Source organism: Oncorhynchus mykiss, chromosome 23, assembly GCF_013265735.2.
Source record: "Oncorhynchus mykiss isolate Arlee chromosome 23, USDA_OmykA_1.1, whole genome shotgun sequence".
In the NCBI taxonomy this organism is placed as follows: domain Eukaryota; kingdom Metazoa; phylum Chordata; class Actinopteri; order Salmoniformes; family Salmonidae; genus Oncorhynchus; species Oncorhynchus mykiss.
The window spans coordinates 15,571,571-15,594,494 of record NC_048587.1 but is presented as its reverse complement, the minus strand read 5'-3'; the positions used below and the strand labels follow the sequence as shown (position 1 = coordinate 15,594,494).

General features: G+C 41.9%; 1 protein-coding gene across 1 annotated transcript in view; it reads right to left on the bottom strand.

Moving 5' to 3' along the window:
• LOC110502323 (serine/threonine-protein kinase 32C) overlaps positions 1-22,924 on the bottom strand; it is an 87,644-nt gene that overhangs the window by 39,159 nt on the left and 25,561 nt on the right. The window contains exon 2 of the mRNA XM_036960993.1: positions 6,999-7,054. Within this exon, the coding sequence (XP_036816888.1) occupies positions 6,999-7,054 (56 nt within the window). The remainder of the gene's footprint in view (positions 1-6,998; positions 7,055-22,924) is intronic.

Below are 22,924 nucleotides of genomic sequence, written 5' to 3'. Positions count from 1 at the left end.
TGTCCATTTGGAAGACCCATTTGCGACCAAGCTTTAATTCCCTGATGTCTTGAGATGTTGCTTCAATATATCCTCATAATTTTCCTTCCTCGTGTTGCCATCTATTTTGTGATGTGCACCAGTCCCTCCTGCTGCAAAGCACCCACACAACACGATGCTGCCACCCCATGCTTCACGGTTGGGTTGGGGTTCTTCGACTTGCAAGCCTCCCCATTTTTCCAAAACATGGCCAAACAGATCTACTTTTATTTCATCAGACCAGAGGAAATTTCTCCAAAAACGATGATCTTTCTCTCCATGTGCAGTTGCAAACCTTAGTCTGGCTTTTTTTATGGCGGTTTTGGAGCAGTGGCTTCTTCCTTGCTGAGCGGCCTTTCAGGATATGTCGATATAGGACTCGTCTACAATTGTTTTTCTGAGGTCTTGGCTGATTTCTGTTGATTTTCCCATGATGTCAAGCAAAGAGGCACTGAGTTTGAAGGTAGGCCTTGAAATACATCCACAGGTACATCTCCAATAGACTAATTGACATAATTTGAGTCAATCAGAAGCACCTAAAGCTATGACATAATATTCTGTTTAAAGCTGTTTAAAGGCACAATCAACTTAGTGTGTGTAAACTTCTTACCCACTGGATTTGTGATACAGTGAATTATAAGTGAAATAATCTGTCTGTAAAAAATTGTTGGAAAAATTACTTGTGTCATGCACAAAGTAGATGTCCTATCCGACTTGCCAAAACTATAGTTGGTTAACAAGAAATTTGTGGAGTGGTTGAAAAACGAGTTTTAATGACTCCAACCTAAGTGTATGTAAACTTCCGACTTCAACTGTATATACTGTTATTTACTCACTGTTTATGTACCTTCAGAAAGTATTCCCTTTTTCACATTTGAGTTACAGCCTGAATTTAAAATGTATTACATTTATTTTTTTTTAGCCTGAAGCCAGCCGCACCAACACTGTCCAACTGACGTCCAAGGTCAGCCTGCAGGCGCCCGGCCCGCCACAAGGAGTCGCTAGAGCACGATGAGACAAGTAAACCCCACCCCACCGGCCAAACCCTCCTCTAACCCTGGGCCAATTGTGCGCCACTCGATGGGACTCCCGATCATGGCCAGTTGTGATACAGCCCGGGATAGAACCCGGGTCTGTAGTGACGCCTCTAGCACTGCAATACAGTGCCTTAGACCGCTGCGCCACTCGGGAGGTCCCTACATTTCTTTTTTATCGTGAAAAACTTTCCAGTCCTTAACGACTACAAGCATACCCATAACATAATGCAGCCACCACTATGAATGAAATAATGGAGAATGGTACTCAGTAATGTGTTGTATTGGATTTGCCCCAAATATAACACTTTGTAATCAGGAAAAAATTTAATTGCTTTGTCACATTTTTTTGCAATATTACTTTAGTGCCTTGTTGCAAACAGGCTGCATGTTTTGGAATATTTTTATTCTGTACAAGCTTCCATCTGTTCACTCTGTCAATTAGATTTGTATTGTGGAGTAACAACAATGTTGTTGATCCACCAATAGTTTTCTATCACAGCCATTAAACTCTAACTGTTTTACAGTCAACATTGGCCTCATGGTGAAATTCCTGAGCAGTTTCCTTCCTGTCCGGCAACTGAGTTAGAAAGGACTCCTTTATCTTTGTAGTGACTGGGTGTATTGATACACCATCCTAAGTGTAATTATTAACTTCACCTTGTTCAAAGGGATATTCAATGTGTCTTTTTTTTTTTACCCATCTACCAAAAGTTGCCCTTCTTTGCGAGGCATTGGAAAACTTTGTGGTTGAATCTGTGTTTGAAATTCACTGCTCGACTGAGGGACCTTACAGATAATTGTATGTGTTTGGGGGGGTACAGAGATGAGGTAGTCATTCAAAAATCATGCTAAACACTATTATTGCACACTTTTTATGTGACTTGTTATGCAAATGTTTTACTCCTTAACTTATTTAGACTTGACATAACAAAGGGGTTGAATACTTATTGACTCAAGACAGCCAGCTTTTAATTTTTCATGAACTTGTATACGTTTCTAAAAACACAATTCCCCTTTGACATTATGGGGTATTGTAGCGGTCTGTACAGGGAATATGGTGCCATTTCAGACACAGCCATATCGTGCTGTTCCGCCTGATATAGAACCAGTCACAAAGACCTGTCAGCAGTGATCACCCTGACCTTTCTGGAGACAGGCAATGTGGATACCTACCGTACAATCTGACAGACACGTCAGCAGCACAAAACCCTACCTGTCTGCGTGTCCCATCTGTGTGCCCTGTCTGTGTGTCCTTTTCTCTCCATGTTATCTCTCGGGTCTGTTATCCCCCTCCTCCGGTCCCCCTGCCTCTCGGTTTCCTCTCACTGTCACTGCCAGTCCGCCACAGGAGCCATATCATAACGAGTCTTCGCACAGCACTTCGAGAGGGACCTTTACATTGTGAATCCACCAGCTGAGCTCCGCTGTCAACGCAACCTTAACCAAGCTCTGTGACATCGCTGACATCTCTCCCCTGACCTTCCTGTGCCCTGCTCTCCACTGAGAGGCTGAGACTGTTGTCAATCTATACCTGCTGCCATTAAGGAGCCGTCTCTGTCTTATTGTCACCGTCTCAGGTGGTGGTCCCCACGCTGGGCGGCTTTATGTGGAGTCTCTTCTCACACACAGAGTCGTTGCAAGGGCCTTAATGAGTCTAGTGGCGCCATGGACCACTCCTGGACCAGAGAGCACAGCGAGCAACAGGGGGAGAGGCAATTATTCCGCAGCCCGTATGTGGGCCATTTCCCCTCGCCATAGGGGATGGCAGGCTGCTCGGCCTCACAAGTAGGACGCCGTCACTCTCCATCGCGACCGGGAGAAATAATCAGACCTTTCTCCTTCTCCAATTCCTCTATTTCTACCACCCATCACAGGAAGATGGGAAGGCAGCCACTCCTACAGATAGCAGCGGTGTGTGGGTGTGTGTGTGTGTGTGTGTGTGTACGCATGCAGGAGCGGACAGGCACAAGAGCCTGTATCAGCGCCCAAAGAGGATGTCTTTTAGATAGTCAGTGTAGAGGTGGTCTCGGTGGGGTTCCGCAGCTCAAAACAGTTCTCCCACTGAGAGCCTCCTTTCGTTCCCCACAGGCGGGATCCCCACACATGCCTGGCTCGCACAAGTACACACACGGCAGGGACTATTTTGGTATAAAACATGGAGGAAAAGACCCATTCGTGCTGTGAAACCCCAAACACCACAAAACACACCTGAAAGCACACACAAACACACGGTCAGCACATTCTCCCGTGTGACAGTCCTCTATTGGTAGGAAGACCATGCTGCTCTGTAATAGCATGCATACCAAGTGCAGCTACATCACACAGCTCCCCATGGTCGAGGCAAGATGACCTCCAAAATGTTCAAACTTGGTCTGGAAGTCTGAGACCGAGTGTTTGAGCTATATGTCCCTCTGTCCGTCTGCCTGCACAACCTTCCCATCACGTATCTACAATCAGACCCTGAGCTACAAGGAAGTGTTATCTACAACCTAGCCTGCAAACACACACACGAAGAGTCAGATGAAAGATGATAAATGACAAAAAACACCACAAGTAGAGGACTCATGCTTTATGGGTAAAATACTAAACAACAAAGTTTACAACAGAGCAGAACTTAGTTTAAATACATGTGTATTTGATTATTTGTTATTTAAAATACTTTGAGTATTTTCAAATAATGTGTCCCGAATCAACTACGTCTATTGGATGTATTTAAAAACATTTTCTAATAATTTCCTATAAATAGTAGGCTATTTGAATACTTATTTCAAATACAATTTCTAAATATCTGGGTTAAATACATAGGAGTGTATTTGAGTCAGTGTATATTCAAATACATGCCAATATTTTCCAAGTGTATTTCCAAATATATTCCCATATTCAAGTACTTGTCTTTTCAAACAAAACATATCTAAATACTCTAAATGTATGTGAAAGTAATTGAGATAATTGAAATGGTATTTGAACCCATGTCTGCTTCAGAGTACTAACATCTCATCCATGCCCGTTGTAGGCTACAAACATTACCCTTGAAGGTTAGACCAACTTACCAAACACGTTACAGTTTACAAGCCTTTACAAACAAGGTTACCTGAAGGCCAATTACTTGGTAACATCTACAGTTGAAAGTTTACTTAGGTTGGAGTCATTAAAACTCCTTTTTCAACCACTACACAAATTTCTTGTTAACAAAATATAGTTTTGGCAAGTCGGTTAGGACATCTACTTTGTGCACGACAAGCAATTTTTCAAACAATTGTTTACAGACAGATTATTTCACTTATAATTCACTGTATCACATTTCCAGTGGGTCAGAAGTTTACACACACTTAGTTGACTGTGCCTTTAAACAGCTTGGATGGCTTTAGAAGCTTCTGATAGGCTAATTGACATCATTTGAGTCAATTGGAGGTGTACCTGTGGGTGTATTTCAAGGCCTACCTTCAAACGCAGTGCCTCTTTGCTTGACATCATGGGAAAATCAAAAGAAATCAGCCAAGGCCTCAGAAAAAAAATTGGAGACCTCCACAAGTCTGGTTCATCATTGGGAGCAATTTCCAAAAACCTGAAGGTACCACGTTCATCTGTACAAACAATAGTATGCAAGTATAAACACCATGGGACCACGCAGCCATCATGTGTCCTAGAGATGAACGTACTTTGGTGCGAAAAGTGCAAATCAATCCCAGAACAACAGCAAAGGACCTTGTGAAGATGCTGGAGGAAACAGGTACAAAAGTATCTATATCCACAGTAAAACGAGTCCTATACTGACATAACCTGAAAGGCTGCTCAGCAAGGAAGAAGCCACTGCTCCAAAACCGCCATAAAAAAAGCCAGACTACGGTTTGCAACTGCACATGGGGACAAATATGGTACTTTTTGGAGAAATGTGCTCTGGTCTGATGAAACAAAAATAGAACTGTTTGACCATAATGACCATCGTTATGTTTGGAGGAAAAAGGGGGAGGCTTGCAAGCCGAAGAACACCATCCCAACCGTGAAGCATGGAGGTGGCAGCATCATGTTGTGGGGGTGCTTTGCTGCAGGAGGGACTGGTGCACTTCACAAAATAGATGGCATCATGAGGACGGAAAATTACGTGGATATATTGAAGCAACATCTCAAGACATCGGTCAGGAAGTTAAAGCTTGGTCATAAATGGGTCTTCCAAATGGACAATGACCCCAAGCATACTTCCAAAGTTGTGGCAAAATGGCTTAAGGACAAAAAAGGCAAGGTATTGGAGTGGCCATCACAACGCCCTTACCTCAATCCTATGGACAATTTGTGGACTGAATTGAAAAAGCATGTGCGAGCAAGGAGGCCTACAAACCTGACTCAGTTACACCAGCTCTGTCAGGAGGAATGGGCAAACATTCACCCAACTTATTGTGTGGAAGGCTACCCGAAACGTTTGACCCAAGTTAAACTATTTAAAGGCAATGCTACCAAATACTAACTGAGTGTATGTAAACTTCTGACCCACTGGGAACGTGATGAAAGAAATAAAAGCCTAAATAAATAATTCTCTCTACTATTATTCTGACATTTCACATTCTTAAAATAAAGTGGTGATCCTAACTGACCAAAGACAGGGAATTGTTACTAGGATTAAATGTCAGGAATTGTGAAAATGTATTTGGCTAAGGTGTATGTAAACTTCTGATTTCAACTGGATGTGTTTAATGCTTGTAAAAGTGTATGTGTGTGTACCCATGTGTGTGTGCGCATACAGGCATGTGTGTCAGCACGTACGTGTGTGAGAGAGACATAACTGTCAGGGCTCCTCTCCCTCTGGGTTTTCATATCCAGTGATATGCAATACCCTTTTGGACACTAGTCTATGGCCTGTTGTGTCTAATGGCTCAGCCTTTAAAGCCCTGGCTGGGTGCTGTGGATGTCATACTCCCTCTAACATCATAAGGGTAGTGACAGCAGCTTGAGGGAAAGAAGCAATAAGTGAAATGAACATCAATTCAGATGGTAATGTATTCTGCAGCCGGGGCTGACTTTCTGTATAGAAGAGACACTTATTTTGCCCCCCAAAAAAAGATTTTGATGAGAGCAAAGCGGAAAGATTGCAAAGGGGCTTGCGTCGACAGCATTAATAACGAACAAATATCAGTCGTCATGATATTTTACAGTCAAACTGCAGATAAGCTTTTTTTCAACCGACGTAGCACAACCACAGTCCTCCTTTTATATCGTTGATGATTATAAAGTGTGGCTGGATACATACGTTGTTGTGCATGACCATACTGATTTATTCTCCACACATCAAATGCAAACTATAATCAACTGAGTCGACTGCACTGGAGTACCAATCAAAACCCATAATGTCACTTGAGATGGGTTTTGAAGAGTAGTGGTATTTAGTTTCAAAACAACACGGGCGCACACACACACACACACACACGCGCACACACACATGCGCACGCACGAACACGCGCACACACACACTTTCCCTATTGGCATTTCATTACACAAAGATAAGCATTGAGCAAAACAGCGATCTGAGCTATCTTACATTGTCTGTAATTCGATATAAGACAGCGAGTCAAATCTACTTACATCCCAGCTGACACGAGATTACATTTAAAAGAAACAAAAATGCAGCCACAGCTAAATTAATTAACTGCTGCGGTTTAGATTAATCAGAATTCAAAAGTAATTACTTCAGGCCCACTTTACCAGACCGTCTCTGCTTCCTCGTTGAGGATAATGATTGTAGGGGGTAATTAGTGCCACAGAGTTACCCAGGGTCCTGAGCGGTGGCAGCCACCGCCTGCCCGCAAAGCTCACACACATATCTGTAGCTGGCTGGTTGGAGGTACTGGATCTCCCCCAAGCCTTCGAGCTGCGTAGCGGTCACTCCTCCCAGGAACAAATGTACGCACAAAGAGCAGATAGAGAGTAGAGTCAGAGCTCTGGCTTCATTACCTTTCCGAAGCTCCCCTTTCCAATGGCCCGGAGAATCTGGAAGTGGTCAAAGGTTACTGTGAAAACAGAGAAAAGAACATCTGTCACTGGCAAAAAACGGACAGGCAAAAAGGTGGCGATAAGTTGCTTTGTTGGTGTCGTACGGTAGTAGCATCTCACATTCTGACAGCAGTTTGGGAACAACTTTGGACATCAGAGGCACAGTAACAGGGACACGGTTAATTCAGGTTATTACTACAGAAACATCTACAGACAACAATCTCCATTTCTAAAGCCTAGCGTGATCCTGTTAGTATGCTCTTGTACTGTAGACACAGTACAACCTTATCCGTTACTGTAAAATAATGAGCTTACTGTAACCCTGGTATTGTAACTGGGAATGTGGATCCATTGCAGATAAGCAGTAATAAAAGGATCATGCCTCTGTGATGTTGAAGATGGAAAATAAACTAAGCGTAGCTGAAAACCACACATTTGCAATTACAGTGTATCTGACTGGTATGTCATGATGGGTGAAGGCCCAGGGGGGGCTTGGAGGGAGCCTCTGCTGCCCTGTTGGAGTGCATGTTGTGTGGGTGTCATGAGGGGCCTCCACTGGCTTCACCCTGTGGCGTGTGCCAGGCGGGAGCTCTCTGTTTGTGTGTGTGAAGCCCAGGTGTGCCCAGCAGCTAACAGTGGCACAGGAGGGGGGCCAGCAGACCTCTCTCTGACTCACCCGCCCTGCTTATCTTAAAAAGTTCCTCTGCCTCCAACACAGCACTCACAGATCACAGTGCCAGTCTACAATAAAACATGGGAAGGGATATCTTGATGCTCTTCCCCCCCTCGGCAGGCGCCTCGTTATTAACTTATGCCCACGATGCCACCCACCAGATCAGACCTGGGCACACAGGCCGTTACTGAGAGGGTACGGCAGCGGCGCCACACAAAAGGCATCAGGTCTGGTTTGCATGTCTTGCTCTGCAAGACGAGCTAATCCTCCGTGGATTCTTCCCGCTCAACATTTTGTACATAGCTAATCCTTTCATATGGCAGTGCTTAGAAAGAACCACAGCAGAGGAAAGGGGCAACAGGAACAGTGTAGAAGACGGAGGAAATGACAGTACTCGTAATGTAACTAGATGATTGAAATGGATAGGTGCACAGAAACGTCAGAGAGGACCGATTTTTTCATAATATTTCACATTTTGGTCACACAGGGCTAAACAAAATATTTCTATTCCCTAGTCAAATAATGTTGTACAATAGTTTGGGGGCTCTGTAAAGTGGTTGTAGCATAAAACAGTAAACACTGTTATTGCTGATTTGATTCAATCTGAAATTCCAGTCTTAAATCACTTACAGGGGAAAAACATCCTATCCACACCAGTGAGTTGAATTTATCATGCAGAATATGCACTAGGCTACAAGTCTCTCTGTGTGTTGATATTGCATTCCATGCACTGAGACATGGCAAAATGCGATGTAAAAATTGTCAAAGACTGCAGGCACCCAAGTCATACTGTTCTCTCTGCTACCGTACAGCAAGCGTTACCAAAGCACCAAGTCTGGAACCAACAAGCTCCTGAACAGCTTTTACCACCGAGCCATAAGACCGCTAAATAATTTGTTAAATAGTTAACCAGTAGCTACCTGGAATATCTGCATTGACCCCTTATGCACTAACTCTTGACTCATCACATACCCTGATGCTTCTGTGTATTATCTATCCTGTTGCCTATTCACTTTATCCCTAACTATATGTACATACATTACCGTTCAAACGTTTGGGGTCACTTAGAAATGTCATTGTTTTTTAAAGAACATTTTTAAAAATTGTCCATTCAAATAATATAAAATTGATCAGAAATACAGTGCAGACATTGTTAATGTTGCAAATGACTATTGTAGCTGGAAACTGCTTATTTTTTTATGGAATATCTACATACCGTAGGAGTGCAGAGGCCCATTATCAGCAACGATCACCCTGTTCCAATGGCACGTTGTGTTAGCTTATCCAAGTTTATCCTTTTAAAAGGCTATTTGATCATTAGAAAAGCCTTTTGCAATTATGTTAGCACAGCTGAAAACTGTTGTTCGGAATAAAGAAGCAATAAAACTGGCCTTCTTTAGACTAGTTGAGAATCTGGAGCATCAGCATTTGTCGGTTCGATTACAGGCTCAAAATGGCCCGAAACAAAGACCTTTCTTATGAAACTCGTCAGTCTATTCTTGTTCTGTGAAATGAAGGCTATTCCATGTGAGAAATTGCCAAGAAACTGAAGATCTCGTACAACGATATGTACTACTCCCTTCACAGAACAGGGCAAACTGGCTCTAACCAGAATAGAAAGGAGTGGGAGGCCCCGGTGCACAACTGAGCAAGAGGACAAGTACATTAGTGTCTAGTTTGAGAAACAGACGCCTCAACTGGCAGCTTCATTAAACAGTACCCGCAAAACACCAGTCTCAACGTCCGCAGTGAAGAGGCAACTCCAGGATGCTAGCCCCAAACTTTTCAACAGTAGTGTATATGCCTAAATTACCTCGTACCAACGCACATCGACATGGTACTGGTACCCCATGTATATAGCCAAGTTATTATTACTCATTGTGTATTCATTCCATATGTTATTACTTTTCTATTCTAATTCTTTTTCTCTCTCTACATTGTTGGGAAGGGCCCGTAAGTAAGCATTTCATCGTTAGTCTACACCTGTGCTTATGACGCATGGGACAAATACAATTTGATTTGATTTCCAGGAAGAACTGTATAGATGCAAAGTTTGGTAACAGAATTTCAGTAAAATCTCCCTCTGTTTTTTGGAGGCACATTTTTATCTGCTCCGAATTAGGATTCAACAATGTTTTTTTTATTGAACTACAGTAAGTGACGTGGATTTACATCCGGTAACAGAACTGCAGTAACGGAATTTCATCATGGGACCCTGAACTCTACTACATAGAAATGCCTAGTAGGTAGCCTAGTGGTTAAGAGTGTGTGGCCAGTTACCGAAAGGTTGTTGGATCGAATCCCCGAGCTGACAAGGTAAAAATCTGTTCTGCCCATGAACAACGAGGTTCACCCATTGTTCCCCGGTAGGCCGTTATTGTAAATAAGAATTTGTTCTTAACTGACTTGCTTAGTTAAATGAAAGGTAAAAAATAATAACAGTCTCTTCATGGTGATTTAGCCTAAATAGCTACACAAAAGGTATAAATATTCAATATCCTCTTTTGCATATTGGGGTATTATTCTACACACTGGCTATTATTTTAATGAGCCCCCAAACAAGACCAAATTTGGTTGGTCCGGTCTGGACCAAATCTGAACCAATAATAGATGTCTATGTTTCACAAGTTTGGACATCAAAGTACAGTACAGCTCAGTAGAGTGCAATACTGTACAGCACAGAAAAGTAGAGTTCAGTACAGAACATAGTTCAGTACAGTAGAGTAGGGGGTTCTCAAACTTCTTGGGGCCGGGACCCCTTTTGTGATAGCAAATTCATCAGGGACCCCCACATAATCAGAATACAACTTGAGCGAGTTAAATAGCATACAAAGGAGTTTTACTATGACTTTGGCAGTGCACGGCAGGACGAACCAACATTTAAAACCAGGCACCACACCCCAATAGGGATTTTTTAAATGTATTTAATCATATCATAGTCAACTTTTACCAGTTGAATGTAGAATTTAAAAAACTAACTTTTTTGTATTAAAATGTGTCTGAAATATTGTATTAAAATGTGCAAACAAAAATGGCATTAAATATGCACAAGGTCAAGGTCACTGGAATAAGTCAGTTTGGTTTCATTTTGTTCCAGAAACTCCGGACATTTTCCTCTGGTCTCAAGAATATATTGGATAACCACACACAATGTGGTGAATGTAGTGGCTTCTGAAGCCGAGGAAAGCATTTGGGAAGAGTCAGACTTTCAGCAAATGGCAGTTAATGTCAAGTACACTGAATTTAGACTACCAAATGCCCAACACCTATTTAGACCCAATCACCATCTCTTCAAAGTAAGTTACTACATACGGTATTGTCCAGTTTGTTACATTCTCTGTGAAATTGTCTTTTAAATTATGTGTAATTCAATGTAGTGAGCTTTGAAATTATGGATGTATGTCCATTTTAAAGTGGTTAAAAGTCATGCAATTTTGATGACGGCGGTATAACAAACTATTTTGACATTTTTATGTTTACTTTTTGAAAATGTTAATATTAAAATGGAACAAAATACCAACAAATCTCTAAATTGATCGGTAGATGCAAAAAGTCATTTCTGCGTGTGGTGCCTGGCCCTTGGCATTGGAGAGAAAATGTTGCACTTTTCAAGTTCATTTCCTGCAATTCCACACAATTTTCAGGGAATAGTATTGAGTTGAAAAATGTATAATTGGGGGAGTACTGTGGATATCCCTGTAAACCTCTCAGGCCCTTGTTGCCCAGGGTTAAGAACATACACAGAATGCCAAGATTGTGCAAAGCTGTCATCAAGGCAAAGGGTGGCTATTTGAAGAATTTCAAATATGAAATACATTTTGATTTGTTTAACACGTTTTAGGTTACTACACGATTCCATGTGTTATTTCATAGTTTAGATGTCTTCAATATTATTCTACAATGTAGAAAATAGTAAAAAAATAAAGAAAAACCCTTGAATGAGTAGGTGTTCTAAAACTTTTGACTGGTACTGTACATTGTAGATTAATAATATTACATTGTATTGTTTTACACACTCTAAATATAATTATTCCACGGATCCCTTGGTCAAAACGTGATTATTCTGTTGTTAGTAATAATCATTAATATTCACATATTTTGAGATCTGGCTGAGGACCCCCTTGGACCCCACTTTGACAACCGCTGAAGTAGAGTATAGTTCAGTACAGTCAGAGGTGGAAAAAGTAGTCCATGTTTTTTTTTTTTAATTTATGGATAGTCAGGGGCACACGCCAACACTCAGACATCATTTACAAACAAAGCATTTGTGTTTAGTGAGTCTGCCAGATCAGAGGCAGTAGAGATGACCCGGGATGTTCTCTTGATAAGTGGGTCAATTGGACCATTTTCCTGTCGAAATGTAATGAGTACTTTTGGGTGTCAGGGAAAATGTATGGAGTAAAAAAGTACATAATTTTCTTAAGGAATGTAGTGAAGTAAAAGTTGCCAAAAATATAAATAGTAAAGTACAGATTAGAGGTTGACCGATTAATCGGCTATGCCGATTGATTAGGGCCGATTTCAAGTTCTCTTAACAATTGGTAAATCGGCCTTTTTGGATGCCGATTATGGCCGATTACATTGCAATCCACGAGGAAACTGCGTGGCAGGCTGACCACCTGTTACTGGAGTGCAGCATCAAAAGGACCTTGTGGCTGCAAGGAGGTAAGGTAAGTTGCTAGCTAGCATTAAACTTATCTTATAAAAAACAACCAATCTTCACATAATCACTAGTTAACTACACATGGTTGATGATATTACTAGGTTAACTAGCTTGTCCTGCATTGCATATAATCAATGCGGTGCCTGTTAATTTATCATCGAATCACAGCCTACTTCAACTTGGCCAAACGGGTGATGATTTAACAGAAGCGCATTCGCGAAAAAAGCACATTCATTGCACAAATGTACCTAACCATAAACACCAATGCCTTTCTTAAAACCAATACATGCAAATTTAGTTAAAATAAATGCATGTTAGCAGGTAATATATATATATATTTTAATTTTACCCCTTTTTCTCCCCAATTTCGTGGTATCCAATTGTTGTAGTAGGTACTATCTTGTCTCATCGCTACAACTCCCGTATGGGCTCGGGAGAGACGAAGGTTGAAAGTCATGCGTCCTCCGATACACAACCCAACCAAGCCGCACTGCTTCTTAACACAGAGCGCATCCAACCCGGAAGCCAGCCACACCAATGTGTCGGAGGAAGCAGAGTCAGGGTATATGGAGTCAGGGTATATGCAACAGTTTGGGCCGCCTGGCTCGCTGCGAACTGTGTTTCTTCCTAACAAAGGCCGTAATTAATTTGCCAGAATTTTAGATAATTATGACATAACATTGAAGGTTGTGCAATATAACAGCAATATTTAGACTTAGGGTTGCCACCCTTTCAACAAAATACGGAATGGTTCCGTATGTATTTCACTGAAAGAATAAACGTTTTGTTTTCGAAATTATCATTTTCGTATTTGACCATATTAATGACCAAAGTCTCATATTTCTGTGTGTTTATTATAATTTAGTCTATGATTTGGTATTTGATAGAGCAGTCTGACTGAGTGGTGGTAGGCAGCAGCAATCTCGTAAGCATTCATTCAAACAGCACTTTACTGCGTTTGCGAGCAGCTCTTAGCAATGCTTGATACACAGGGCTGTTCATGACTTCAAGCCTATCAACTCCCGAGATTAGGCTGGCAATAAAGTGCCTATAAGAACATCAATAGTCGCCTCCCGGTGTACTGTGCCACCAGAGACTCTGGGTTCACGCCCAGGCTCTGTCGTAACTGGCCGCGACCGGGAGGTCTGTGGGGCGAGGCACAATTGGCCTAGCGTCGTCCGGGTTAGGGTGGGTTTGGCCGGTAGGGATATCCTTGTCTCATCGCGCACCAGCGACTCCTGTGGCGGGCAGGGCGCAGTGCGCGTTAACCAAGGTTGCCAGGTGCACAGTGTTTCCTCCGACACATTGGTGCGGCTGGCTTCCGGGTTGGATGCGCGCTGTGTTAAGAAGCAGTACGGCTTCGTTGGGTTGTGTGTCGGAGGACGCTTGACTTTCAACCTTCGTCTCTCCCGAGCCAGTACGGGAGATAGTAGCTACTAACAATTGGATACCACGAAATTGGGGAGAAAAAGGGGTAAAAATTCAACAACAAAAAAACAAAAAAAAAAGAACATCAATAGTCAAAAGTATATGAAATACAAAAATGGTATAGAGAGAAATAGTCAACATGTCATCATTTCTATAATAACTACAACCTAAAACGGGGAATATTGAACCACCAGTTTTCACATGTTATGAGCAAGGAACTTAAACATTAGCTTTTTTTACATGGCACATATTGCACTTTTACTTTCTTCTCCAACACTGTTTTTGCATTATTTAAACCAAATTGAACATGTTTCATTATTTATTTGAGACTAAATACATAAAATATATTAAGTTAAAATAAAAGGGTTCATTGTTCATTCAGTATTGTTGTAATTGTCATTATTACAAATATATATAAAAATTGTCTGATTAATCGGTATCGGCTTTTCTAGTACAGATATCCAAAAAGCTACTTAAGTAGTACTTTAAAGTAATTTTACTTTGGTACTTTACACCACTGAGTACAGTAGAGTTCAGTACAGTAGAGTTCAGTACAGTAAAATAAAACTACATTATAGTGTACTCAACTCGTGCTTTACTGTGTACGGTACTGAACTCTACAGTAGAGTACTGAACTATACTCTACTCTTTACTGTACTCTACTATGCTGTACTTGCTGTCCAAACTTGTGAACCCAACTGTAGTTTGTGACAATGATTTCCCATTCTAGCCAATTCAATTGCAGATATTCCATTAACATTTTTTCAGAAATTCCGTTACCGATTTGGTAACGGAATTAAGATTTAATCACTTAATAATGAATAAACAAAACTGATATCAGTAAATGATAGGTCTACCTTTACTTGTTACTTCTGTGAACTTTCATTATCCTCCCTCAGGAGGGAGAGAAATTAGAAAATATCTTAAAAGATATGTGGGTTTTTGGTGATGCAATTTCAAGGCACAAGGCAACGTTTCTTTCTTACAGAAGCCAGTAAAACTAAATAAGAGTGTTTATTAGTTGGCAAGGGTCTTTACTTCAACATTACTGTGTGTTGATGTATTTCTAATACATTTGAAGACTTTTACTGGTAGATGTTTTCTAAGACCCCTTTTCCATCTGTTTGACCAGAAATCAAAGCCTTCGCTTATTCCACATTTTGAGGATGGTTGAAAAAATAACTGAAACATATGGACTCTTCGCTTTCATTTGACACCCAATTTGACATGCTCCTATGAACTTCACGTGCGTATGGGTCGTTTTACATGGAAATGACCAGCATCATTTGTGACGGTTAAACCCTTTGCCTCAACCTTTCCAGCTCATCTCATCAATCTGGATCTTCCCAGAAGTGTGAGTCATTGTATGATGGGAAACATAACACTGCCCGTAGTAGTCCTGTGAATCAGGCCACTCCTTTGAATTAGCGTGGAGTAGAAAAGGCCAAGGTAATTAGAAAGGACACGCTACTTCCTGTAGCCATCCATTCATTGTCAGAGGCCCTAGTCTCTTCATACGCTTTGCTAGCTCACGGTCATGCTGAGAGCATGATTATGGGGGGAGGCAGTTCCCGGGCTTTCATGTTGCAGACATGTGGCTCCCAGACATGGATTAAGCCTGCTTCACACTCTTTAGATGACAGTGACTCTGTGACTAACAAATCACCCTTGTTTGAGTTCAGTAAGTGTAATTCAGCCCAGTTCAACACATTTTACCCAATACAAACACGTTGCTGCTAAACGGCAGCACGGGCCGCAGATTCCGCCTCCTCGTTCCGTTTTACTGCAGTCGTTCTTTCAATCGTCAACTCTGCCTGACCTTGCCATGTTATCGCCACTTGAACTTCAGCAACCAGTGTCCCAGTTTCTTTCCTCTCACGATGATTCTCCCTGGATATCCCACGGATCCTTTCACCCCTTTAAAAGTGATATGTATTGCTCTCTCTGCACACTCGCTCTTTCAGTCATCAATGTCACCACTTCGAAAATGCGTTTACTTCCAATTGCTTCTCTTCCACAACAAGTGTCCTTGGACTTGGATTTATTGCATAATTGACACAGAATAACACCCAGGAACTGATTCATATCACAGGGGTGAATCTAAAGTGAGGGATAGTGGTTGCCTATTTTAGGATTCATCCACACTGAAAGAGGGGACACTTTAATTATGTTATTGCAATCCATCTTCTGAATCAGTTCATTAGTTAACTTTTCTGGAAATTACCTCCAGTCTGAGAAGAGACGTCGATATTCAAACGGCAAAGATCGAGTAGGCGCTTCCTGTAATTTGGGTCACTTCTGGGTTAAGTGGTGCTCAGCGGAAGCCGGGGTTGACTTGATAGATTGAGAGAAAGCGTCTGAAATCATGACATCGACTCTCCTCCTCTCTCCCGCTTCAGGCCTCTGTGAGTGCTTGCATTAGGGCTGTGGTTTTTTGCCCTCAAGCAGACAGAGTGATGCAGGTGAATTTGAGCTTCCAAGAGTTAGAGATCTGGCAGCATGGTCACAATAAGAAGCTGATTGCTGACACACCAGGATGTGCTAAGCAGGCTCCCCTGTGTGATGGGCTTCTCTCTGGATGATTGGTTGGCTCCTGGGCCCACAGAGTAGGTGTGTGTGTGTGTGTGTGTGTGTGTGTGTGTGTGTGTGTGTGTGTGTGTGTGTGTGTGTGTGTGTGTGTGTGTCCACTCTATTACACTTGGCTAGCCTTCATGATATATACTGCAACCCGTTTGCAAGATTTGACATGGCATACCATGACTGAAAAGAAGGCATTTAACACCAGATAAGCCAGATTGTGATTCTATACCAAGATTAATGTTTTCCTCAGCCTCTTTGATACTGCGTTGCACTACATGGCACCACATCAGTTTGACAAAACTCCACTGCTATGTAGAAGCAGCTTAGTGTAGGCCTCATGGGGGTTGTGAATGGTTGGTTGAGGCAGGGGGATGGATCTAACCCTCCCTCTGGCTTGTTCGGACAAATGACAGTAACTACTCTGGAACTGGGAGCACAACCCCCTGAGCAACTCTGGCTCCAGTGATGAAACAGGAAGTGCCCGGGGTGACAGAGCGAGAGAGAGCACCATAGTGTAGCTCGCTGGTCTAACATCCTTTAACCCTATCAAAACCTCCACCTCAACCATCTGGGGCTGCAGAAATGAATCTGCTATTGAGAAAGGACCACAACACTGTAACGACCCTTAACTAGGTAGTGTAATTACAGTCTATCCCGAGTGGGTTAACCCTAATAGCATTTAGTGAGTTTTCCTACAGGCTGCGAAACATGGTACCCTTTGCCGAGTTTAGTGAGAGACCTCAAAAAAGGCTCTGCAAGATGGTCAATGATGTGACGGCATCATTACCCAGACTAATTCTACACAAGACAATACTGACAACTGTGGGTTTAGACTGTCTGGAGACACATCCCTTTCAACCTGTTCGCACAGCAAGTTCCAGCAAATGGAGATGTGGAATGAAACGGCAATGAAAACAATACAGGTTTCACTCAGCTAAAGGCGAGAGCAGTGGGAACCGTACTGACACATCGTGTGCTTCAATAAAACACCACATGGTGAAGATATGGAAAACATATGGGACCTAAATAAGACAGGGTGTGAGACAGACTGTAAGGCTTAAACAAAAAGTTATAAATATATGTAAATGACTCATTTGCTCCCAGGCGCTGAGCTTTTTTTGGTCATATTTTGGCATTAATTATGAATCCAGAGATGACGTCATTTTCATGAGTCGTTCGTTATTAATCACCATCAAAGTCACCGTTCCCCGGCACAAAGTGTTGTTAGGGGGTGCTATCAGCTTTATATACAGTACATTACCGGTCAAAAGTTGGACACACCTACTCATTAAAGGTTTTTTCTGAATTTTTACTATTTTCTACATTGTAGAGTAATAGTGAAGAGATCAAAACTATGAAATAACACAAATAGATTCATGTAGTAACCAAAAAAAAAGGGTTAAACAAATCAAAATATATTTTATATTTGAGATTCTTTAAAGTCGCCAGCCTTGATGACAGCTTTGCACGCTCTTGGAATTCTCTCAACCAGCTTCATGAATGCATTTCAATTAACAGGTGTGCCTTGTTAAAAGTTAATTTGTGGAATTTCTTTCCTTCTTCATGTGTTTGAGCCAATCAGTTGTGTTGTAGGGGTGGTATACAGAAAATAGCCCTATTTGGTAAAAGACCAAGTCCATATAATGGCAAGATCAGGTCAAATAAGCAAAGAGAAATGACAGTCCATCATTACTTTAAGACACTTTAAGACGTTTTTACTAGGATTAAATGTCAGGATTTTGAAAAACTGAGTTTATATGTATTTGGCTAAGGTGTATGTAAACTTCCGACTTCAACTGTATGTGTATTAAAGTAGAATAAATGTAAATATTTTGGTCCCATATTCATAGAACACAATGACTACATAAAGCTTGTGACTTGTTGGGATGCATTTGCTGTTTTGACGTGGACACTGTCTGGTAAATGAATAAAAGTTCATTTGAATAAGTGTAATTGAAATTAGCCTTCCAGTAGGTGATCAGTGGCAGTTGGAAGGTGAATTGAAGCTGGCAAGTGGCCCAATATTCTCTGCAGTCTGTACTTCCCAGATTATGGATGAAAGGATAACATAGAAAGGATAACATTTCAAAGACCTAATAGCCTTTGAAAACTCAACTGAATAACCAACTCCACAATCTGACATTCACAGAATATCTTTTCTAAAGTGAATGACTAATCAGATCTCACAGTAAGTGAAAAGCACCCTGTTTGCACTTTTGAACAGTGCTGGCACAGATTGATTTGAGCTGAATAAAATAAAATAAAAAAATCCCATTATCGATCAACCTGTGTTTTGCTCTGAGAATATGCCTCGGCATCACGCATGAACACGTGAGACCCACCACACCGCAGTGATCACGGTATCGTATCACTGTCAGGGCTGACCTATAAAACCGTGGTTAAGAGACATCCCTATTTCCCCATATGATTAATATTTCATATACATTAAATATTAATCATATGGGGGAAATAGTGACGTCTCTTAACCACGGTTATATAGGTCAGCCCTGACAGTGATACGATACCCTGATCATGCTGGATTACATAGGCTGTAGTGGTGAAATAACTACTCCTACCACAAGGGCAGAGTCTTTAATGACAATCTCCCCAAACGAGGCCATCGAGAGCAGCACGTGGGAGAAGAGCGTGTTCGTCTCGGGAACGGTGACAGCTTTGCTAGCAGTGTTCATTTTTTCATGAGAGCTCAATGTTGGAGTGCAACTTGTAAAGCCCAACCCGTCTCCAGGCAGACCTTGGCTTTGATCTACAGGAGATGAGAATCATGTTCTTTTGAAATCTTGTTTATGGCAACACGAGGGGCAGCAATTTTGCCATTTCTAATGCAGACATGTGCCTCGGTGTGCTACAGACTAAAGGCAAAAAGCATACTGTGTTCAAGAATGAGTGTGTGTCACTCTTGGAATTGCATTTACCATTTAGGTTGAAGAACATTCCTAACACGATAGAACTTAGAGCTGGGCGATTTGGACAAAACTCCATATCACACTCAATTTACTGAACTATCACGATAACGATTCATTGAACGATACATGGAGAACAGCCATGTAAGTAGCCTTGCACGGACCTTGGCTTGTGCGAGCCGGAACGGCTCATAGGCTCCTGCCCGATCTCCTGTTTTTGTAGCGCGAGGCAGCTTGATGTACAAGTACACCCCCTGGACAGGACGCTAGTCTATCGCAGGGCCTTACCCCGAATCTATCTCCTTAATGCTGAGTGCCAAGCAGAGACGCATCGTCCCATTTTTACAGTCTTTGGTATGACTCGGCCAGGGATTAAACTCACAACCTTCCAATCTCAGGGCGGACACTAACCACAAGGCCACTACTACTACTTTAATATGTTGTAGCTATCAATGTCCCAACAATACTCATCGATATTAGAAAAATGATTTCAGTTCAAACTTCACATTTCTCTAGTAGGGCCCTATAGGTTATTTTTCCGTAATGAACGAAATCAGCAAAATGTCTCGGTAAGTGGTCGGTGTCAATCATTTTTGGTTTATCATCCCAGCTCTAAACAGAACTACATAATTGATGAGCTGAACTTGCCACTTTGCAAAGTGACAAACAACGGACTGAAAAGCAACATAACTGACATCAAACAAACACTTAACATAAAAGTAAGTAAACATACTTTCAAAACAGGGGCCAATGCCCCTACGCAACACTGAAGACTACATTTGACGAATCTGTTTACTTCAATTACTATCATTGTTAAGCAGTCATCATCCTTTTCCCCTTATACATTGCAGTCCTAATACAGTGTAATTGCTGGCCTTCCAAACAGACACTCATGCATACTCATGAGCACTAGCAGAAGCAGGTCCATTGTCTTTGCAGGCTGGAGTATCTTAACTAGGCAATTCCACTTTCAAGGATGTCGAAATGAACATTGCCTGACTATCAGTAGCAAATGGCTGTCTATTTAAAGCCATTCCTCAGTTGCTGCTCCAAGTCGGTTGACTGTCGTGTGAATTGCCTTTTTTTTGTTGTCTCTGGATCATATATTAATTGTCCTTAGTACCATTGTTTTATCCCTCATCATCAAAGGCAGTGTAATACCCTACATCCCATGTCAGGCTGATCTTATGGTGACAAAATATTGTCTGCGCGCCGCCCAGTGCATTTCAGCTTCTCCTGTGCATGTTGTCCACTAACTGGACTGACTCCCTAATGCAATGCATTTCAGCTTCTCCTGTGCATGTTGTCCACTAACTGGACTGACTCCCTAATGCAATGTATTTCAGCTTCTCCTGTGCATGTTGTCCACTAACTGTACTGACTCCCTAATGCAATGCATTTCAGCTTCTCCTGTGCATGTTGTCCACTAACTGGACTGACTCCCTAATGCAATGCATTTCAGCTTCTCCTGTGCATGTTGTCCACTAACTGGACTGACTCCCTAATGCAATGCATTTCAGCTTCTCCTGTGCATGTTGTCCACTAACTGGACTGACTCCCTAATGCAATGCATTTCAGCTTCTCCTGTGCATGTTGTCCACTAACTGGACTGACTCCCTAATGCAATGCATTTCAGCTTCTCCTGTGCATGTTGTCCACTAACTGGACTGACTCCCTAATGCAATGCATTTCAGCTTCTCCTGTGCATGTTGTCCACTAACTGGACTGACTCCCTAATGCAATGCATTTCAGCTTCTCCTGTGCATGTTGTCCACTAACTGGACTGACTCCCTAATGCAATGCATTTCAGCTTCTCCTGTGCATGTTGTCCACTAACTGGACTGACTCCCTAATGCAATGCATTTCAGCTTCTCCTGTGCATGTTGTCCACTAACTGGACTGACTCCCTAATGCAATGCATTTCAGCTTCTCCTGTGCATGTTGTCCACTAACTGGACTGACTCCCTAATGCAATGCATTTCAGCTTCTCCTGTGCATGTTGTCCACTAACTGGACTGACTCCCTAATGCAATGCACATCTCTTCCAAAATATACAGTGAGGCATGAAATCCATCCTTTTCCCCCCCAAAACCCATGTCTAAACTTGTTGATCGAATTAGAATGAACTTGTGTGAATCTCAGTCGGATCAATAGAGGGCACAGATCACAGGCTTGTGCATCAACACTCTCCACACTATTGGGTGGCTCAGCAGCAGCGAATAGAAGCCATTGATTTTCCAACAAGGGGGTTGCGCTTGTTTATTTGTCCTTAGTACCTCCACATCCTCAATGATTGTGTTCCTCGGACTCCGACAGAGGGGAAATGGGCTCAATCAGTAATCAGTTTTGAAAAGTCTAACATCCTCTCCAAATTGTCCAATTATTTTCCTCTCTCTCTTTGCCTGCCCATTCATTTTCACTTTCAATAACACTAGGTCTTTGTTCTACAGACTAGCTTTCACCTGTGAACATAGTTCTTCGGTCCATACTTTCTCGACTCTCTATTTTACCATTCTCTGTAGGCCTATCAGAAATAAAACATCATAAGAGATGCCTTATGACTCAGTGCATTACCCCAGATGGAGGCTTTAACATGATGAGCCAAACCTCCTCCTGCCTGTCTCTCCGGTACCCTGTCATTATAGTCTCTGGCTTACAGTAAGCAGTGGCAGGGTCCCTCTCCGCACTGCTGTTAGACAGATGTGCTTCATCAGCTGTTTGTACACACACACACACATACACTGAAAGCACTGCTGCTTGACACATCTCGCAAAGTGGCTTGTTTACGTCGAATCCTCTACACTCAGCACAAAAGGAGATCAAATTGGCTATGCTTATGTTTACAGTGTGTGTGTGTGTGTGTTTCTGTGTGCGTGCATGCTCACGCGTATGAATGACTCATTTATAAAAGTTTGGAGGGATGATAAAGCCACACAGCAGATCCTCACAAACATGCTGAGTTTCTAATAGTGATGTGAAATTGGACTACTTCGCATACAGCATTCACAACAGTGATTCTAAAGGGTAACATTGTTCTTGAGAGAAAGAGACAGACCGAGAACCTTCAAGCCTTCAGTTGATCGGGACATTGCACAGTGGTGCACAGTGGTGCCACTAAGCAACAAGAAGCAATTTGATCAAAATACCCAAGAAAACATCTGAGGTTACCATAGTAATGACATGCCATATCATCGCGGCATACAAAACTTACAGATACATCTGCCGATATACTGTTTTCCATCAGGGAAACTAAAACGTGTCATTTTTCCACACTGAGTACTCATAAATTGCCGTCCCAAAGAGCAATTGTCCAAGAAATATGTATCAAATGCTGATTTCTTACATTATAAGAATAGCCACAAATGTTCAGATAAGCTTGAGATTCCCTTTTTCCTCCTATATATTGAATATCTGTTATCGGTGGAATTATCGTCCGATACCGATAAAAACCTAATATCTACTCATGGCACTGCATGCAGGCGACATAGCCTGGGTACCAGTCTCTTTAGCTAATCCACTTCCTGTACTCATGTCATGTGCCGAAGAAACTGTTCATTTTTGAAGATGGCAGAAAGACCATTCTATCATCAATGAGCTTGAGAAGCACAGAGGATTTGATCTG